General features: G+C 37.5%; 1 protein-coding gene across 2 annotated transcripts; it reads right to left on the bottom strand.

Moving 5' to 3' along the window:
- Positions 1-513: 513 nt before the first annotated feature.
- On the bottom strand, positions 514-19,671 carry LDHB (lactate dehydrogenase B). Of its 2 annotated transcripts, XM_054591356.1 has the most exons (9): positions 19,544-19,662; positions 17,572-17,608; positions 16,644-16,778; positions 10,298-10,415; positions 8,680-8,853; positions 6,826-6,999; positions 3,882-3,999; positions 2,216-2,339; positions 514-727 (listed from the first exon to the last, which is right to left on the bottom strand). In XM_054591356.1, the coding sequence occupies exons 3-9, from the start codon at positions 16,770-16,772 to the stop codon at positions 560-562; spliced, it is 1,005 nt and encodes a 334-aa protein (XP_054447331.1). In that variant the 5' UTR covers positions 16,773-16,778; positions 17,572-17,608; positions 19,544-19,662; the 3' UTR covers positions 514-559. The 2 variants fall into 2 exon arrangements, with proteins under 2 accessions (XP_054447331.1, XP_054447330.1); XM_054591355.1 differs by lacking the exon at positions 17,572-17,608 and having other exon boundaries at positions 19,544-19,671.
- Between the last annotated feature and the right edge of the window lie 2,341 nt (positions 19,672-22,012).

Genomic DNA, 22,012 nt, shown 5'->3' with positions numbered 1-22,012 from the left:
TGATGTGTTAGTATAGGTTCATCAGTTTTAACAAATGTACCACTTTGGTTGCTACATTTGTTAATTGTTGATAATGATAGAAACTATGCATGTGTAGGGGCAGGTGGTGTGTGGCAAATCTGCACGTTCAATTTTGATGTAAAACAAAAATTCATGTCCCTTAAAAAAATGATAATCATATTGTCAAAGCAACAAAATCATAGAAAATATGACAAAATTTTTGTGCTGTTTGGTGGGAGGAATATAGAAGAGGAAATGAAGATGACAATTTATGGAAATTTATGATGTAGGGGGAAATTATTTGCAAAACTAACTGAAATTTTTCAGAAAATATTAAAGGAAGGATTTCAGAAACAGAAACACACGATGATAGTTAATTTTATTTGTTCAAGGATTCATATTGCAAGCATTAAACTAAGCATGGGCTTTGATTCTGTGAGCCCAAATTCACATATTTAGGAAGATAAAAGCAAACTGTGATCCATGTACATAGATGGAAACTAAAGGCTCATGGTTAATCACATTGTATTTTTAATTTCTACAGCCTAGGAGCCTGAAGTCACAGGTCTTTGAGGTCCTTCTGGATGTTCCACAGGGTATCTGCACTTTTCTTGAGTTGAGCAACCTCATCATCCTTCAGTTTCTGGTTAATGACACTGGTTAATCCCCGGGCATTCAGGATACATGGAAGGCTCAGGAAGACTTCATTCTCAATTCCATACATCCCCTGCCGGACAATGAAAGCATTTAAATTAAAAAATAAAACCAGCCCTGGCTGGATGGCTCACTGGATTAAGTGTTCATCTGCGAACTGAAGGGTTGCTGGTTTGGTTCCCAGGCAGGGCACGTGCCTGTGCTGTGGGCCAGCTGGGGGCATGCAAGAGGCAAACAGTCAATGTTTTCTACCTCTTTCTCCCTCCCTCCCCTCTCTCTAAAAATAAATAAATATATTTTTAAAAAAAAAACAGGTAAGAATCATAATAGGTCCCATGTTTCAACAGAAACAATTATAGGAAATTTGTAAGAACAAACTCATTCTTTAGTTTTCATCACGTACAGCCCCATTTGCCTAATTCTTGTGTTTTGAATTAGGTTTTATACATAGAAGAGGCAAATACACACTATGGTAAAACTAGAAATTTATACAAAATTAGTAAATACTTTATTGAACTTAATGACAACTCTCTCTTAAATACTTTAGCAGAAATTGATATGTAAGTCTTCAAATTAAATTGCATTCGAATATGGTTCCTAATGGGCTACTTTTCATGAAATCTTAAGTTTCTTAAAATTCTTCAGTTAAGAAGAGAATTTCAGGTGGTAGCCAACCTACAAGGTCCAGGATAGTGGTTGGGGCCCACTCAAAGACATGATCCTTACAGCACACAAGAGTTGCTAAAATTAAAAAAAAAGTACAACTTCCAAAACACTTTACCAGTTTGTATAGATTAATTTATTTACAGGGTCAACTGCACTATATAACTCATTAAGTTATTTAATGATATTAAACAAATTGCCTAACTGTATTTTTAAACTTGTGGTTTCCAAAATTTTTGCATATACTCCAAAGTAGAGAGAATAAACAAATTCATATACATGCACTCCAAGATTTTAATTTTGCCATATTTGCTTTTTAAAAAATCTGATACCATGTTTTATTCCTGAATACTTTATATTTACCTTTTTTTGTATGCTTCTTTTAATCTACTGCATCCCGCTCTTACTTTTTCACCCTAGACATTAACTTTTGGAAAATGAGTTTTCTTACACAATGCTTTAATACAACTTTAGTTTTATTTTTAAAAAATCAGTTTTTACCTAACTGTTTCATAGCTTTTGAATTAAACTAAATTTGCTTAGGTATCAAGTGCTACATCAAATGCAACCTATAGTTTAATATACCAACTTGAAATAAAATTATTGTATACTTATTTAAATGATCATTCATTGTGAGGATATGTCAAAAAAGATTCAGAGTTAATATTTAATTTGCCACATCATACAAGAGAAATTATAAAAATTTATTGGATGTCTGAGTCTCTAAAATTTGTGGTCTTATTGTCCTGGACTTCTGTAGCAAGAGAAGAAATCTCCATAAAACTTTGAGATACAGAAATAACTGTGTACTGAGACTTTAACTCTTCCTTCTTAGAATGAATCCATTTATAGAATGCAAAACTAGAAATCATTTTATATTTTGTAACAGTTTTCTTACCTTCACCATCGTTGACACTGGATGAATCCTAGATAAATTTTTCAATATTGATTCAATGAGATCAGCCACACTTAATCCAATAGCCCAGTTGGTATATCCTTTTAGCTTGATAATTTCATAGGCACTAAGAAAAATGGTCATAAAAAAAAAATCATTGAAATCATATGTGTTATTAAAACCAGACTTTTTGTATTTGACTCCTGTTGTGTCTTTTATTAACTGTGTAATCTTGTTTAAATTATTTAACCTTCTTTGGCTCAGTGTCCTCCTCTATCAAATGAGGATGATAATAGTGTCTGTTTCATAACTTCATGAAATGAGTTCACATATATGTAAAATATGTAAAATTTAAATACTACATGGTAGGTACTATGTACATGTTTTGATAAATTTAAATAATTGTTGTATAAGTGAATATAAAGCCAGAGTAGTAAAAATGTACATTTTTCCAACCAACATTCTTACTCATAAACATGAATATCTCTAAAGATATTAATGAAATCAGTAAACAATAAAAGAACCTTCATATTCCAAGGACAAAATATACCTTTATTTTGAGGTCCCACTTTACAATGTCACCTAAAAGACTATGACCAACTAACTTAAGAGCAAAGTGATGACAATACTTTGCCTGGAAATTTTCTGAACACAAATTGTATACCACAAGATGCACAAAGGCACAGTTACTTGAAAGGAGGCAGGAATAACTGAGTATTAGGAAGTTGGGATTTAATGCAATCTATCGCTGACTAGAAGACTACAGGCAAGTTACATTACCTGGATGAGCCCTAGTTTTCTCATTTGTAAAATAAAGAGTTTATGTTAATAAAATTTTAAGGACCTATTCAATTTTTAAAGATTATTTTTCTCATCATACAGGTCAAATTTCTGAGAAAAAATATCATTAAAATTGAGTGGAATAAAATGATTCCATATTTGAGATATCAGTTAGTTTTGTTACAACAATTCTCTGTAAATAACAGCTAATATTTATTAAAATCTCATCAATGATAAGTGTGTGCATAGGTGTGTGTCCTTTTACTCAACCTGTACAATAATTCTATTACCACATGACTTTACAGTGGGGAAGAGTGAGATGAAACTTAGAGGTTAAATAAATGGCTTCCCTGAGATTAGTTAGTGTTAGTGCCATGATCTGAATCCAGAGCCAAATGACACCTTGTTTTATGATAAACATAAAGGTCATAGAAAGAGTGAATGGTTAGTCTCAAGAGTCAGTTTCCAGAAAAAGAAAATGGTAGGAAAGGGGAACTTCTTTATCTGAGTGTGGAAAGGTAAATATAGCACAGCTTTATTTTAAACACTTCCAACAATCAACCAGCAAGTATTTATTTTAGGCAATAATGAGACTAGTAGGGTCTAGGTTTACCTTCTATAGGACACCTTTTGAAAGTCTGTCTCACTTGGCAGTTCCATGTTTTGTTCCTGTTATGTCTACAACAGAATTTCTCTAGAAAAATATCTGCTTCCCTTACAGGATTGGTATAGCAAATATGACGTGTGTAAGGTAGTCTTGCCTATTTCAGCAGCTACACATTTTCTGCGGTAAGAGTTTATCTGAGCAGGCAGCCATGGAAATTGTTTATAATTTTATCTAAGTAAAGACTAAATTAGTTTTCTTAAATCAAGCCCCCCTTCCACTTACCTTTCAACCACCATCTTGTGCACTTCCTTCCAATTTTCACTATCATTGTCCGTTCCCATTGCTGGATTCAGTTCCTGAAGAGAAACACCTGCCACATTCACTCCACTCCACACAGCCACTGCAAAAAAAGGAAAAAAAATTAAAAAATAAAAGTAGACATTTTACACATTTCTGACCCTATTTCAGAAACCTTTTCTTCTCTTAGTTCGGAGTTCACCTCTGGTGCAAGCTATCCCTTCGACCTGCTCCAGTGACAACTGACTCCAGTCTATTGCCCCCAAAAGGCTGGCATTTGCCTTCAAGTAGCCACAAATCTGATCTTTTAACTTTCAACCACTTTGGTGCCAAACAAAATGGTTTTATCATACTTAGAGAGAACATGAACTTTTCGTTTTTCTCTAGGTTCATGAAATCACAAGTGATTCTGGTTTGGGACTGCCCTAAAGTTTTGGTCTAAGGAATTTTTAACTTTCCTCCTATTTGTATTTCTAACATAAGCTCCATCTTTTTTTCCCTGGAATGAGGGGAAAAAAAATCTTGGGTAGTCAAATGATCTCTTCTTATGCCTCAAGTTCAATCTATTTCTTGAAAGGAACTTCATGCAACCACAAAGATTTTTTTCTGGTCTTCACTGGATCAAATATTTCCTTCTAAGAATGCCTCCTGAGGCACAGCGGGCAAGGTGAGCCCCTGTTATTGGCTGTATCTTTTGGAGGTTTTGATGTACCAAAACAACTCCCTTGCCTATTCCTAACACCTCCTGCCCAGCCAAAAGCATATATATTGAAGATGTAGGCATGCGAAGAAGAATGAAGACACGCTCTGTGACATGGACAAGCTCAGAAGCTACTGCAAGAAACACACAAGTAAACTAAAGCAAGGTTAGGTCTCACAGAAATATGGGGAGAGGATAAGAAAACATAAATAAAGGTCTACTTAACGTAGGGAAAAAGGAGTGTCAGAAAGGCGTACAAGATATAGGCATTTGAATCAGTCCTTAAGAAATAAGGGTATGTTCTTCTCAAACCTTTGGAGGAAAGTACTGTAGACTCAGGAAATATGAGCAAGGGCACGAGGTGAAGTCTAGCGTGGCTATGAAGGGCAAAGCTACTGTGGCCAAACAAAACCTCTTTTCATCAACAACTTTTGCAAATTCAGGCCAATTGTTGAAAAAATAGAACATTTCACGGTTTTGAAAGCTATGAGGCTGACACAGTCATGCCACAGCGAGCACAGTTTAATCCTCTCATTTCACGTACATAATATTAATCAATATAGAAATAGGAAAAGAAGATGTTTTGGAAAAAATAACACAGTAATGAGTGAATGGAACATTGGACAGGAGTCTGGGACATGATTCTCATTGTAAGTATGTGACTAACTTAAATAAAGGATTTTCAACAAGCCACAATGACTTTGCCTCCATTTTTTCCTCATTGAAAGGCAAGTCTTAAACTAGAGAACATACAATATTACTTCCAGATCTGTGGTTTTAGTAATTGTATATTTGTAATGACTAGCATTTATTGAACTTTTACTGTATACCAGACACTGTACTAAATTCTTTATATAAGAAATAAATTCAGATAAACTTTTGGATATGAAGAACTCTTGAATAAAATAGTATATGTCAGAAAGAAACATCAGCCTCACTATACAAAAAAGCACAAATGCAAAGAAAATATTTCTTTGCATATTAGGTAGAAATAAATTTAGTATAACAAAGATTATTGTTATCATTATCATCAATATTAAAGTTTCATATTACAGTTTTATACAATAAGCCTATTTAATGCATAAAAGTCTATGTTTAATAAATAGGCTTAGCATTAATAAATACAACCACAATTGTTCATAAATGTTTTTATACAAACTTCTTTGGAACAGAAATATTCATTTCAATGAAAAGAGAAATAGCAACTTAAAATACAACATTTAGAATAAATGAAATTTAACTGTTTCAAAACAAATCATTATAAAAGAAACAGAAGTGAGCTATCATTTTAATATTGATATTGCTCAGTTATTAATTTTTGTTCAACAATTCTAGTTAAATTCTAGTTAAATTCCTCAGGAAAATATTTGATAAATATACCATATGGTCTCATACTACTTAAATGATTGTTAGTTATCATTAATGATTTATTAAAAATAAGATGTCATTTGAAGCAAGGTTTATTTTACATTATTGAGTAGTAGACACTGGTTATTTAAAAGCTTTTGCTACCCAATTCATCCCTCTTCAAATAAACATGATGGCTATCATAGGTCTGTCCATTGAAAGGGTCTAGAAGCAAAGACATATCAGGAGCATGTACACACCTATCCCAGATTGTGGTTCCTAAATACCATTCTCCTTAGAAGGAAACGGGTTATTGGAGACATAGATGATTCTAATGCTGGTAAAGGGGGAGTACAAGATGAACCTTGTGTACTTTATTGTTCCAGAAAGCAAGGAAGGGCTCAAAAAATGGCGAGACAGCAAAAAGACACAAGAGCTAGCCTGAAGAGTCTATTACTTGACAAATCTGAGACAATTTATGCATTACAATCATGGTGACAGAACTTCTGTGATATAAAATAAAAATCTGAGTCTACACTGATGAAAGAAAGAAAAAAAGAAAGAAAGAAAAAGACCGACAGGAAGGAAGGAAGGAAGCGGGGAAGAAAGGAAGAAGGGAAGGAAGGAAGGGGAAGCTTTCTCATACAGAATACAAAAAATAAATATAGAAAATATGAGGGGATTAGTATATGACATTTGACATCATAGTACAGGTATTTACTTAGTCTATATCAAAGTTACCTCCCATGAATTACTTGTTCGTAATGTTAAATATATGAAAATACATAAAAATAAGATTTAAAAACAAAAAATTCAGAATGGCATGGATAATACCATAAGTTGTACACAGTAAATATTATCTATTTTTTATTTTATTTTTACCACTTGAGTCGCCATGTTCTCCCAAAATCCATCCATGGCAGCTGCTGGGATGAATGCCAAGTTTTTCAGACATAAAGTAGCGAAATCTAGCAGAATCCAGATTACATCCACTTCCAATCACACGGTGCTTGGGTAATCCACTTAGTTTCCAGGTAACATATGTGAGAATATCCACTAAGAATTTTAGAAAAAAAATATGTAAGTAAATCAAAACCGACTTTGACTGCTATGTAAATTAGTGGGTGCCCTGGCTTCCTCCTCTTCCACTTCCCCATTGCCCAAATGAGTTGTACCTAGAACGATACAAATACTTTGACTTTTCATGTTTGAGATTACAGGGATTAGAGAGACAAGAAAAATGAAATATTGTGTTTTTTATTTGTTATTATTTGAAATGAGAATATAGAAGAACCTAGATTAATTAATTTCACTGTACGTGGAAAAAGGGTTGAATTAGATCATCGCTTCAGTTTCTTTTATTCTAAGATTCTATGACAGTTAATGACTGTCGTTATACACCAAAGCCATTGGTTAATACAATTATCAAGGGATGCTACTATACATTTTCTGGAGGCACAGATGTTATTAAGAAAACAGTTGTTAAATGCAAGGCACTAACATTTCCTACTATTTAATAAAAGGACCTCTATGACAGAGTCTTTATTCTGGTGTGGTACAGCCTTGAGTCTGCATAGAGGCAAAACATGCTGGTCATGGTAGTGACAGGCTAAGCTACACAAGTAGGACTATGTGCTCATAAGAAAGGCAAGGAGTTAATTTCGTGCCCTCAACTCCACACTCATAAATAGACACTGGCTAAGCCATTTCAAGGTCATTTTGGACAGATATTATAAACTCTCCCTTGGCAACTTGGATTCAGCAAGAGTGACTGGGGAGAGTTAAGACTTTGAAGCTATCCCCGGAAGGTTGTATAACCAGTTATCAATGTCTGCCTTAGACACAGGACATAACAACTTCTCATGTGCCAGATATTTGTCCTTCCCATTCTACATCTATCTGCCACCATGAGAACTTTGAGGCACAATTTAACTGTTTAGTAAGCCACAACCCAAGATTACAGAGAGTAAGAATAATACTAAAATAATCTCTGTCTTTGCTGGCTCTCAACTGTCAATATTTCATAAAGTATAAGGATTCATTTGGCTCTTATTCACAATCTTTCTTAATATGAACTGTCAGAAATAATCAGTTTTACCATTTTTTCAATGAATCTCTTATGCTTATAGGTAAACAACAAGTTCAGTGGCTAATTATAGACAAAAGAAGTTTGAAATAGAGTAGATTTTGATTATGTAGGTTAAAAAAATGTAATTCTTTCTAACCAGAAGTATTAAGTTTTAAAATTTAGTGTCAGCATGTGTTTGTCTATTAATACATTCTATTTCTATCTTTAAACCAGGATAGAATAACGGTTTTCTTAAATTCTTTGTTTCAAACTCAACCTGATTCAATTATGAACAGTATTAGAAGGAAAACAGGTCAAATATGCTAAAATATTTCTTACAAATTGTAGCTGCATTCAAATGTTTCATAATGCATCCCAGGATAATCTTTATAGAAATTTTAAAAGCTTTTAGACTCTAAAACAAACCCAGATGGAACAAACAGATGACATCGCTTCATATAAAACTCTTCTCACATTTTTAAACATTTGGCCTTGGACAGCGCCATTGATCTTGCAAACACCACCCTTTTGGGTCCGTAATTGACGACAGATGAACTGCTTCTGTTAGTGCACACCAGAACAGATTTTCTTAAATTCAAAAAACAAAATAAAACAAAACCCAAAAGCATTGACCTTAACAGAACTGACCCCGTAAGGCATTAAAATACCTGGGTTAGAAACCACAATTATGATGCAGTTAGGGCTATACTTGACGATCTGAGGAACAATGAATTTGAAGACATTGACGTTCCTCTGCACCAGGTCAAGGCGACTCTCTCCCTCCTGCTGGCGAACTCCTGCGGTCACCACCACAATCTTAGAATTGGCGGTCACAGAATAATCTGGAAGGACAGAGAAAAGCTACTTTAAATATAGCTCTTCATCAAAACATATCAGGTACGATATGCTCTAAACATTCATAAGCTGCTAGAATTTATATGTGAATTATGTTTTTTTATATTATATGGTTTTGAAGTACAATGCTCCTGTGGCTTCTCCCTCCTCTATGGAAACATTTCAAATATAAAATCAGCTCAGAAAATGGACCAAGGATATAAAAAAGGTCCTAAATTATGTTTCTGGCTAACAAACTCAACTTGCTATTGACTTTAGAGAAAAACTGGATTGTCAGTAATAATACAAAGCATAAACAGTGAGTTCAGCAGTCAGCCCCTCAATAAAAATAAGCAAATTAAATTTAAGCAAATAAAATTACAGAACCCTTAGGTCTGTAGTGTTAAGTGAATCTACGATGAGGAAGGAAGGAGCTCAAGTGTTTATTCTTGCTTGGCTAGCAACTAATTTCTAATACTCAAGCTTATTCATTTTTAGCAGTGAGATTTTCTAGGGAATGTTTTATTTTTTCCTCAAGTTAATGTGTTCTTTCCCAAAATATGATTTGATGTGATCATTAGACTCAATAACTATGGATGACTCATAATTAAACTGTGTTGCTATGTAACCTTTGAGGGTTATTAATATTTTACCAGTTTCCTCTCCCATAAAGAGGAGGTAATAGGATACAACTCTCATAGCGCTGTTTGCAAAGATGAAGTAAGTTGAGACGTGCAAAAAGTTCCACAATACACAGAAAGCCTAACAATTCAATCAGTAACAGCTATTAGTAGTAGTAGTAGTAGTGTTGTTACAAATTACTTTGCAACTCACATTTTTTTTAAAGATTTTATTTATTTTAGAGAGGGGAAAGGAGGGAGAAAGAGAGGGAGAGAAACATTAATGTGTGGTTACCTCTCACGTTCCCACTTCTGGGGACCTGGCCCACAATCCAGGCATATGCCCTGACTAGGAATTGAACCAGCAACCCTTTGGTTCGCAGGCCAGCACTCAATCCAGTGAGCTACACCAGTCAGGGCTGGAACCCACATTTCTATATCAATAGGCATAGCTGTGCTGAGTTGGCAGAATTACTGCATAAATGTGCTAATCCAGAACAGATGGCTAAAATATCAATTTATTTTGTTTCTTCAAGGCATTCAAATAAATTGTGCAAATATTTTTTCCTGTCTGAAACTTTCCCACTCTCAGATACACATAAACAAACATAATAACAATGTGCTAAAATGTTACACACCGAATGTACAGAGGTCAGGTGCAGGGGTCGTTTATAGAGGTAACACTGTGTGTGTCCGCCAGAATGAATTGGAACCAGACGAGAAGAAACCACCAACACCAGACTCACCATGATGGAAAGACTAATGCTGTATTAAGGAGTGAGGAAATCAATCTATTATTAGGTAGATCACGTTAGGCATGAAATGATACTACCTTTATCTGCCACAATTTTCGGTGTCTGAAGAAATAAGCTCCCATGTTGCAGATCCATCATTTCTCCTTTGAGTTTATCTTCCAAAACGTCCACAAGAGCAAGCTCATCAGCCAGAGACTAAAATCACAAAAACAGGTATTAGTATCCTAAACTACTCTAGGATGTCCCAGCTCACAGTACAACCCAGAGACCCTTTAAATAGCTATGAGCCCAGTGTCTAAAAACCTTGAGACTTATCATAGAATTAGGTGTGCTCTTTAAAGAAACAAACAAAAAACCTTGAATATTGAACTATTACTACTTTTTATTTAAGACACTGATTTCTCAGAATTTCACCTTCCAGTACTCAAATAGAATTTGATTTGCACAATGCAAATGGCTTTAAGAATATGTAGATGTAAAGATTCTTGATGACACCAACTGGTTCAACAGTGGCCTAAGGGTGCACGGAGCATTTACATTAATGGGGGATGGTGCTGAAGAAGGAGACTCACCCAAACCCAGAAACGACCGTGGGCACTGTGTCCACCCTGAGGTCACCCCCAGTTTGGAGGGTTTCTGAGGGCAGATCTGATTTAAACCATCATGAGTTTAAGTTCACTTTCAAGTAGGATTTACAGCCCTGGTTGAAGTGTGGAATCCTCAGGTTCGCTTTGACCAACTTGAACATGTTGGTGGAGAGAGGAAAGAGTTTTATGGACAGAGGGATCCAGAACTAGTAGATTCTCCAAGTATAATCAATCTGAACTTGCCCAGCTCAGAGTTCTTTTATTTTCTATTCCAATTGTTCTCCTATACCACCCATGCAAAATAAAAGCCTAAATCAGTTAAGTATACTATTTACTCTTGGCCTAGTATCATAATTTCATGTGTTCTATAAAACATGCCTTATGTGTAACATATTTTATGTTTATATTTCTCTGTATGTCTACATGAATAGTGGGAGAAAAAAACCAACTCTGGATTCTCCCTTTCAGTAATCATGTATATTCTTCAGCAAGTCCTTGATCTTTTCTTCTTGTAAAAGTGAGCAGGGAGAGTGTCAGTTCTAGATGCATCTAAACACCTTTTCAGTTTTGAAATTCGATTATCCTCTGGAAATCCATTATTGGCAACATCTTTAAAAAGTAGCTACCTCTCCCATTGAAACATGCCTCTGCTGTTTTTAGGGGTGTTAGCAAAATCATTAGCTTCGTATGATATATCAATACTGGAGCCCACTGGTATTTGGCATTCAGGCAGAACTTTGACAGATAAGGGAACATAGCCTAGCGAAGTCCTGGTGGTGTCAGGAAGCTGTTGACCATTAGAGAGAGAAGCAGGGAAGGGTGAAAGGGCCAATAAGAAACTTGAACTGCTTTTGCTTGCCAGCAAAGCAGGTCCTTCTTTTTGCAGCAGCGAAGGCATGAGGACCATCCTGTCTTCAGAATCCCAGTAGCTGGCTAGCCTCATGAAGTGAGCTGGGAGGGTTTGCTGGTGAGGGTTTATCTGAACCTTAAGCCTCCTTGTGATTGAGTGTATTCTTAGTTCCAATTTACTGGCAAATTTCTGACATGACCATTGTATGAGGTGGGGATTACTGAGTAAATACTTTCTCTTTCCATGTAAATCAAATACTGGCATACATTTTCATCCGTTTTTTACTTAAACACGTACTTTTAACACTTTTAAAATGGTTTTGTTCCTTTGCGGCCTCTCACAAGGTCACACAAGGCCTCATTTGTGTTTTTTAAGTCCTAAATCAATATAGTAAGTCCTCACTTAACATCGTTGATAGGTTCTTGAACTGTGGCAAAATGGTATACAAGGAAAACCAGTTTTACCACAGGCTAATTGATATAAACAAGAGTTAAGTTCCCACAGCGTCTCATCAACGTTACAGTGAAACATTCTTTGGCAACCTACTGTACAATGTAACTTAATAATAGCCATAGCGTTCTGTCAAGGTACCGGGCACAGAGAATAGCACTCTTATTTTAGTAATAGCACATGTGTGCCGTTGAAGTCAACAGGGCAAAACAATTTGGGGCTTAAGTGGAAGAGGATATCACAGGATCTCAGATCCTGTCTTTTGTTTCAGTGGGTGGAGGGAACTGGCTGAGAAGAGCATACTCAGCTGGCAAGGAAGGAAGAGATCGAACACTTTAAAAAAGTAATTGCAGCACTGAATTTAGCTGTATCTGCGCCACTGAATATCTTCCAGGGATGGAGGCAGGCAAGTGGGAGATGTGTGACTAAAGAGTGACGCTGTTGTTTGGCTTAAATAGATCTCCTTCTGCAGTAACTTAATGTATAGTCTATGAATTTACCATCAGTGTATTTCACTTAAGTTATAAAATGTATTTTAAAATATTTAAAACAGCAAGGCTCATATTAATGGCAAAAGCAGTTACTTATTAAGGAACAGGTCAGTTAGAAGCCAAGAACATCACTGTTGAAACCTTGTTTAACATACTACAAAAGTCTTTCAATCTAAAATACTGTGTGGACCAGACCCAGCCATAGTCTGTCTCTTGGTTTTCTTAGTTAATAAATTACTGCCAGCAATGCCTTAATATTTGATGGCTGTATCTCTATATTCAGGTGTTTAGGTTGCATGGAATTTTGTGGGAGGAGAAGGTGTACCTTTTTTCAAATAATTAGCTAATTGGATAAGCATCATTTTTTCAATACTTTGTTTTTTCCCTTCTCCTCTGGAATGCCACTTCTATCATTAAATATTATTCGGGCCTGTTTCTGGGCTTTTAGTCTGTTCCATTAACCTGTCTATTCCAAATTTTAATTACATTCCACTTGTAAGCCAAGTCTGCACTACAAAAACTGCTTTGCCCTGTGTCTGTAATTATACTGCTTCTTCTAAGAACCTTCTTATGCTGTGTTTGTTCAAAACATGGCTACAGTTGACTAAATTAAGAACAAAGAACAGCTGGGCACAGAGCCTCAGCGCAGAACGAAATCTGCATGGGAGCTTCATGTGACCCTGGCGGCTCAATGCAGAACATGCGATGGCAGCAGGGCCGGAGTCCTATCTGGCGGTGGGAGCCACGAAAAAGGAAAAGCTATGATCAAAATTCAGCCGAATGTAAATGCAGTCTATTAGTAATAGCAGGAATATTCTTTTATTTAATATATATTACTGAATGTGTCAGGCATTCGTCTACTAATCAGAAGGACAGTAATGAACAATTTTGGCAAGGTCCCTGCTCTCATGAAATGTTATCAGGAAAAGAATAGGAATTAAGCACATAATTTAAGATGGTTCTAATGACGGAAGCGCTATAAACCTCAAGAAGCAGGGAGATGTTAAAGTTACTGGGACGGAAGCTTACTTTGTATTGACAGGGAAGGCCTGCCTGCAAAGAAAGGCCTGATGTGAACGATAGGAGGGGTCACCTCTGTGATGGTCTAGGGCAGACCTTCCACGAAAAGGGAAAATCAGGTAAAAGGGTTTAAGCCGAAATGAGACCGGGGTTTTGACGAACGTGGGCAGAGGGTAAGGGATGAGGTCCGAAACGGTGCCCCACGCCGCACTGTGGTGCTCCGGGCACAGTGGATGGCACCCCGGAGCTGTGCGTGCCACTGCTCCGCTCGAGGCAGGCCGGGGAAGATCCCTACGGCCTCGCAGGGTTTTTGTATAGGCGTAGCCTATGTGCGCTGTGACACTTACTAAAATGTTTTAAGTGGGAGAGCTCCTATTTTTATAAAAGCTCAATATGGTTATATTTGTTGGCAATGAGGATGAGGGAGTGGAAAAGAGTACAGGCAGAAAATAACGGAGGCTTCGCAATGGTGGGACATCACACCGGGGTGGTGCCTGAGTTGCCTTCACACGCCTAAGCTGGGCCGCCGGCCTCCTCGACCTCTGTTTCTGATGCCCTTGCTTGGCTCATTTTCTGGGCCAAAGCAATGCGTGTCCTCTGTAAAGCACACTCCTGACGAACTCAAAAGGCCAGATCTGGCACGCACTATCTATATGATCTTAATTAAGTCACTTAATCTTTCTGAGTTTGTTTTTTTTTTCCCCAATTGTAACACATAGATGACAATACCCTCCCAGAACTTTTACGGAAAAACAAGGCAAAATACAGAGACTGAACAGAATAAGCACTGTTAATTTCCTTTCTCTATTAAACTAGTGGGGTTTATAATCCTTACCCTATATTAATAACAATTTTGAAGCACTTTAATCATTACTCATTAAGATTTAAACATTTTTAATGAGGAAAACGGTGTCTGAACAAGGCAGTCATTTGCTCGCAGCAAGCATCTGAATTGGAAGATTCCTACTGTGTTAGTGGCAGGATCTGTTCTCTTAAGCACCTGAATTGGGCCAAAGTATTATATAACTGCAGGTGCAGTCTCAATTAAATTATTTACTAAGGAGGATTTTAAATTTACAATTAAAACAATCATTGACGTACTCATGGACTCATGATAGCTCAGACACAGGTTTCTGAAAAATCTAAATTTTGAAATGAGCAGGGTGAATTAAAAATCCTTAGCTGGTATTTCATGAATACCTTTATGTTTTTAACTGCCCCAATACTAGCATGGAATAAAAAGAAATTTCAGAGTCACTCTAGTTAAGAGTTTAGAGACCGGGGTTTAAAATGCAGCTTTGCCACTACCAGCTGTGGACTGTGGGCTACATCATCTCAAGCCTCAGCCACCCTATTTGAAAATAGGGCAGGAATAGCTCTCATTTCTTCAGGTTATTATTTGAAGTGAAGTGTTTCAGTTAAAACACTGATCATTTACACACTCAATGCATGTTACACAAAAGAAATGTAGGCTGGACTACTTTTCATTTTTACTAGTGTGAACAGTGAGCACAGAAGTGCGGTTATTTAAATTCCCTATAATTTGGGAAGGAGCCATCCTAAATCACAGGCACTTAATCAATTAAAATGAGAGAAAAAATGCAAAAGAACAAAACTTTCATTGTTGCACACTACATATTTTAGCTGACTGCTTTGAAAACTTTTTCTCAGTGGAAATTCAGAATTTGTTGCTTTAGAATTTAAACTTTGTAAACAGAAATATGCTTGGTGAGGAGTTATTCAGGCTGCCTTCACATAAATACAAAGAGGCAGTGTGTTCTGAATACAAGGCAGCATTTTTTTTTTTTTTTTTTTGAGGGGGATTGGTCCTACATTTAAGGTAGCCTTCAAAAAGAGTAAGAATGAATTCAATGAGGTAAATAAGAAAAAAGCTCTGTCTTTAAAAGTCCTTGGAGACTGAACAAAGCCAACTATGGTTTAAAACACAAGGGAACATGAGGCAAGCCAAAAGTCCATGGAGATATAGAGGAAAAATATGGTCTGAAGGAGTAGAAGGTGTTAATAGTACAATAACCGTGTAAAATCTCCTGATGTTAATTACAGTGATTATATGACAATATGTGAATATGTCCTATTTTAAATAAATGTACTCTCATGGACTTAGGAGGGAGGAAAGGGTATGATATCTGCTTTTAACTCTCAAACAGTTCAAAAAATTCTTAAGTGTATACACAGAGAGAGAAAAAGAGAGGGAGAGAATAAAATTTAAAAATTGGTAAATCAAGGTAAAGTAAATATGAAAAATTTACTTTTCTTATTATTCTCGCAAATTTTCTGTAAATTTTAAATTATTTCAAAATAAAACTATAGGGTGAAAATTGGAGAATTATAGGATATTTCGATGCCTTCAAAAAGCCACTCTGCACATTACTTATTAACTGTAGAGGGCAAAGGGATCTTTACAGTGGAGAAATCTTGCAGTTACCATCCATAATGAGACAAGCTGAACATCACATGACTCCTGATGTGCTGCACCAGGAAGGATATTACATCACCTAGACATAATCCCACCCAAAATTTTAACCTGCACCTAATTATAAGGAAACACCAGACCAACATAAATGGAGGACATTCTACAAAACTGATGTGAACTCTTCAAAAATGTCACTGATACAGGAGACAAAGGAAAGATGAGTAACAGTTCTAGATTAAAGAATAAAGAAACATGGCAAGTATATAAAATATATGATCTTAGATTGGGGTGAAAACAGCTATAAAAAGCATGATATTGACAGCTGGAGAATTTTAAATCTGGGCACTGTATATTAGATAGTAGTATTATACCAATGTTAAGTTCCCCAGGAGTCTTAATTCTATTGCGTCACATAGGGAGACTCATTTTCTCAGGAGACACATGTTTATATACTTAAAGGTCCAGTATCACATCTACAACTTACTTCAAATTATTCAGGAAAAAAATCTTTTAAAGATACAATAAAATCCTGAGGTGCCTAAAGAATACATGCTGAAATTATCTATTGTGTATGGTGTTCTTGAAATGTACCTTTCCCAGAATGCTGATGGCACATGCCATACCAACTTGTCCAACACCCACAACAGTGATCTTATTGTTTGGGACCACTGCCTCTTCTTTTACAACTGGTGCAATCAGTTTTTCCTTAAGAGTTGCCATTGTGCACTGCAAGAAAAGAATCGAATATTATACATGGAACCTGAATGGGAACGATCCTGAAAATGTTACAATTGCAATATTGAATTAAAATACAGTTTAAAATGAGCCTAATGATATTCTAGAACACAGAATATACTTTAAAGAACTATGTAACCCATTTAATGGTGAACTTAAGACAAAACTTCAAAGGAATTATTAGAATTGGGTTCTTCAGCCTATGATTACACATTAGTGTTTAACAAGTTGTAACAATTTTGTCTTGTGGCTATTCATTCACTGGCTAAGACAAAAATATTTATATTTAAGTTAACTGATGTTTCTATTCATCTTCTAAAGAATTTATATGTTAACTATGTAAACTAATTTATGACTCACTATTAACCTAAATTTAAGCTTGGTTAAAGAAATTAATGGCCAATTATGAATATAATTTCTATTACTAATGGATATTATCACTTTTGAAAGATAAGGTCTTCTACCTCTTTTTTCCTTAAATGTGTCACAGTGTACTCAATACACAGTGTGTGCTTAAATAAATAGTGACAATAAAATAGCAATGAGTAATGTTCATACAAAAGGTGCCAAAAAAATTACTGAATTCTTTTTAGTGCACCTTAGAAGCTTATTGAAAGGTCATTATATATTTATACATTTTCCTTTCAGGGGGTCACAGTAGAAGAATATCAACCTTTGAACTAGTTTCTTTCCAGCTCTTTTAAAAAAAAGCCAAAAAATTAGAAGTTAAAAAAAATTAAATTGAAAAATGTTGGAAAACATTCTACACAGTAATAACACTTACCTATGTCATCAGATGATCAGGTGCACTTTCTGAATAACTAAAACAAATGGTAAAATTTACTGTAGCACCCTGTCTTCTTAAACATAGAGTGGCTACAGATCATAAATAAGCCCCTTCTTCAGAATCATGTATCAGGTATCATTGTAACCCACTATAATATCCATTATTTATGTTTGCCTTTTACTTCTAATGTTAGGCCATTGCCTTGGAGGCCACTGTACTTGTTAGAAATTGTATCCACTTCCTAATCCCGTTGTTTGTTTCTCATCTGCAATAAACTAAGTAACAAAACCTATTTTAGTAATTGTATACTGTAATTGTTAAGAATTAGTAAAGTCTCTGAGTCGTAATAAAGTACTTAAATTTGTGTAACAACTATTTTCTTCTAAAGCTTACCCCCCCTCAAAAAATCTCCCCCAATCTTTAGGGACTAATTTGAGAGATTATTTAGCCTTTACAGAGCACATTCACCATTTCTTGTGGATGCTAAATAAATATAGAACAGCATGCAACTGTCTGTCTCCACAAATAGATGACCTTGCAATGAATTCATACACGTCCTGCATTTTGAGCAGAATCAGAATAATGCAGCATCTCTTCCGGGTGAACAGAAACAAAGGCATAACTTTTCTTCATTACGTTCATTTTCATTAGTTGCTTTAAGGTCCTTTAGGTATATCGAGGACCTTACAAAATGGAAAAAAAAAAAAAAGCCCAGAAATAGTCGCTACATAAATACCGATTAGTTGTTGATAGATCTTTTAAGGTAATTTTGGGAATTTCAGAAACTACCATTGAGAGGCTTGAGCCAGTACAGAGTCTTTCATCTCTTTCTGGAGAAATGTATTATTCTTTAGCTTTTTCTTAAAAGGAGTTATAAGAAATTAGAAGAAAATGTTTTGTATGGTATGCAGGACTGTGCCAAGATAAGAGTGGTCGCTGTAAAAAGAATAAGCCCGGAAAAAACAAGCCCTGATCCTTGGTCCTTTACATTCCCATCCCCCTTGACCCCTTGTGCCTATAAATTATTAGAAATAAACTAGTGCCTTAGGTTCGGGAACAGAGATTCCCTTTACAAAACACCTCTCAATTCTAACTTTTTAACACGCCCTCTTTTGCCATCTAATTCCTTCACCAAACCCGAGACAGCCCTTCCCCTCCCCCAGGCCCTCATGGCCGCTAGCCCCGCGGGCTGCCTTCGGCCCCCTCTTCGTCTCCGTGCCGCCGGAGGCTGAGAAGGGCAGGTCACGGGGAGGGCGGCAACCACAGACCTCCTCTCAGGTCGCTAGCGAAAAAGTCTGGGCCTTCCTTACTCTCAACATCTGAAGCAGTCAAAGTAAACACAGCACCCCAAGCATCAAGAAAAAAGGCCAGAAATGAACCTGCCTATAGCTCTGGTAAGGGCTGCGTCCATGGTAGCCGGTCAATGCTGGAGTGCAGGGTCAAACCTGCAGATCAGCCTTGACGCTCATCCCCGCAGAAACAGTGGCATTTCTCCATTGCCCGGTAGTCAATTCCAATTCCCAGGCTCAAGATCAGCCAGCCTTCGCAGCCACCCAGTTCCTTCCCCCTCTCCTAGCTCCTCACGCAGGTGTCCAGGCTCCCGCCAGCAGGCACTGGGGGCGATGTGGCCGCCAAGAGCCCATCAAGGACGAGAGCCCGTGTTTCAGCTGCAAAGACAAGTCTCTCCCCCATAGAGCACAGGCCGAAAGCGAGCCCTGCAGCGCGGCGAACAAAGCCCGGGCTCAGTGGCAGGGCCTCGCTCCCAGGCTCCCAGGCGGAGGAGGGCACGACCTGCCGCCTCAAACCCCGGGGCTGAGTTCGGACTGGAGTCCTGATGCTCAGGGCGAAAGGCCCTAGAGGACACAAGTCTGTCCCGGTCATTCCCCTAGTCTTACTACCCAAGGAGCCCCTCCATGTCCCATCCGGTTTGCCTGAGAGTAAGAATTCAGGGTATTGAGCTGAAACCTACCGGGAGAGAGAAAGCTCTCCAGATCTTAGTAAGAGTCCCGCCAAGGAGACAATGTCAGCAGCGAGCGTCTGCTCCGGCGCAAGATCCGCCGCAGAGAAGCAGGAGGAGGCAGGGCCCGCCCCCTCTGCAGCCTCTTAGCTTTCTCTATTGTGATTGGAAACCCGAGCACCGCCTACCCCTCCCCTCTGCTCGCTCAATCCCCTTCAAGGACAAGGGCTCAAGTATGCACTTCTCCTCCCCAAAGGAGCAGGTCACCTTCTGGTGGCTAAGGCGGCCTCTGCTCTCAGCGCGCGTGACAGTTTACAGAGGCCGCATTATTTCTAAAACCTGTCTCCGCCTCTTCTAGACTTTAATGGTTTTGTTCAGATAGGTTTAATCCAAATAGAAATGCATTTCAATTTTGCTTTTCAGGTCAACTTTAGAGGACCACTGTTTTTAGCTAAGATGTTAATGGTGTGTTCCCTGGAATAGTGCTGGTGCTTCTGAATGTTTTTAAAAATAAAACCGAATTTTCAGTTTTCATCATCTCAGCGATAAAGTTCATTTGATGCAATAATGACAGGTGTTTCCCTACCCCTAATCCCACCTAATTCCCCAGATATGCATGATTTACCTACTGGATGCCTGACAAAACGAGTAAGGCCTACTGCCTGTCCTCTGAGCTCTCTGAAAATCTGTATGGTCTCAAGGGGCCCACTTGTAAGACGCAGTTTTTCTGTTAGTCACTGATAATTTCAAAGCTGCAAGTTGCCATTCATCTATGTATCTTCATCACCCAGCTCAGTGCCTCGTATCTCAATACAGTGCTGGGGAATGAATGAAGGAATGAGCAGGTGGAGGTATCCTGAAGACTCAGTTTCACATGTGTGCATTTTAATTAAAACATTTTCAGGTAACCTCACGAACTCCCTTTATGTGAAAGGGAGTTTTTGCTAGTGTTCTATTTCTAAATAGCCATTAATCTTACAAGTGCTGCTTTAAATTTCATCTCAGTGCCAAACATTGAAGGTACAAAGAGGAATATAACACTATTCCCCTTGGGATGCTCCTAGTTCAGAGGAGAAAGACAAATAGGCAAACTCAATTACAACACAATTTGATAAGTGGTAATAGAGATTTGGTTCAAGCATAATAAAAGTTCAAAGAGAAGAGCCGCTAAGAAAGGGGTGTGTCTAAAGGCACTGATAAACCTCAGACTTTCCAGAATTATAAATAGAGTTAGTGAGGACTTTGAGTGCCCTGAAGACACAGTCCAGTTACCAACTGAAACATGGTGATGAGGGAGAAGAGTGTGGTGGAAGATAAAAGCGTTATTACACTCACCTCAAATCCAGTTTGAAGCAAGACTAGCGGATCACTCTAGAAAGAAATCTAGAAGACACCCTAGACCTCTTTCATACCTACTTCCCAAAAACAGTTATTCTACATCTTCTGTAGACATCTAAATATCTCTCCAATTTTTCCTCTTCATGCCATCCTTATTGCTGTGTGACTGGGTGGAGGAGAAAGGTGGGGACAGGAATAAGTAGGAGATCTCTCTTTCTTCCACCCTCATTTCTATCCCCCCACAATCAAAGTGATCAAAGTGAGTTCTCCATCTGCAACTCTGAATGCTGGGAGAGCACACACTTCCTGCCTCAAAAATTTTGAGAACTGTATACCCAGGCAAGGTATTTTTTAAGTGTAAAGTGTGAAAGACAATTTTATATGTACAATCATTCAGATAATGTACTCCCCTGATGGGGTTCACAATACGCTACACCAAATTGTGGCACCGTGGCATATTGAATAGTTCCCAAAGGGGTTTGAGAAAACAGCAGAAGCAGGAAGATCACTCAGAGTTCTCTGTACCTCACCCTTCCTCCCTGAGAGCAGGAGATAAATCTCCCATGAGAAAGGTACTGTTACAGGAGGAAGTGGGGCTTTATCACCAGAGACAGGACTGAAATATCTGTCTAAATAAATTATGTTAAACTAATCTTTATCTTCCTAGGTCTTCACCATTTACTACCCCTAACCTAAACCCCTCCGCCTTTTAAAAGTCTTCACATATTTCTTTCTTTACCTAAAAGTTAAAAAAAATCTTCCTGCTCTAGAACTTTTAGCGCCATTTATTGATTTCTGAGCTCTGTGAGCCAGCCTAGCAAACTAATCCAAACCATGGTACCTCTAACTTATGAGGTCTGTCTGGAGAAAGTCCAGCCATTGTTAATATAATGAAAACAGTTTGTGCAAGAGTGATGTTACCAGCCAAGGAGAGTGGACTGGAATGCGCATGTGTGAACAATGATGACTTCACTGTACTAGTCAGTGGGGGCAGTAGATGCCATTGATTGAGCATGTGTACTGCATGGCCCTTGCATTTAAAATGACTGAGTGAGGAGAGCAACAAATCTGCATCGAATTTTGCATTAAGCTTGAACATTTCTCCACAGAAACTATTTACATGATTCTGAAGGCCATGGCTAT

This window comes from Pteronotus mesoamericanus, unplaced genomic scaffold, assembly GCF_021234165.1.
Source record: "Pteronotus mesoamericanus isolate MK-2021 breed Mesoamerican mustached bat unplaced genomic scaffold, CSHL_Meso_final scaffold_21, whole genome shotgun sequence".
Classification (NCBI taxonomy): domain Eukaryota; kingdom Metazoa; phylum Chordata; class Mammalia; order Chiroptera; family Mormoopidae; genus Pteronotus; species Pteronotus mesoamericanus.
The sequence above is the reverse complement of the archived record's forward strand: the minus strand, read 5'-3'. Positions and strand labels throughout refer to the sequence as shown.

Bases quoted from the DNA above. Each gene is read 5' to 3' on its own strand.
- LDHB (XM_054591355.1), bottom strand. From the start codon at position 16,772: ATGGCAACTCTTAAGGAAAAACTGATTGCACCAGTTGTAAAAGAAGAG. The intron at 7,000-8,679 runs GTATTTTAATGC...TAAAATTCTTAG, and splicing joins AATTGTGGTTTCTAACCCAG to TGGATATTCTCACATATGTT. The intron at 728-2,215 runs GTAAGAAAACTG...ATTGTCCGGCAG, and splicing joins CAGTGTCAACGATGGTGAAG to GGGATGTATGGAATTGAGAA.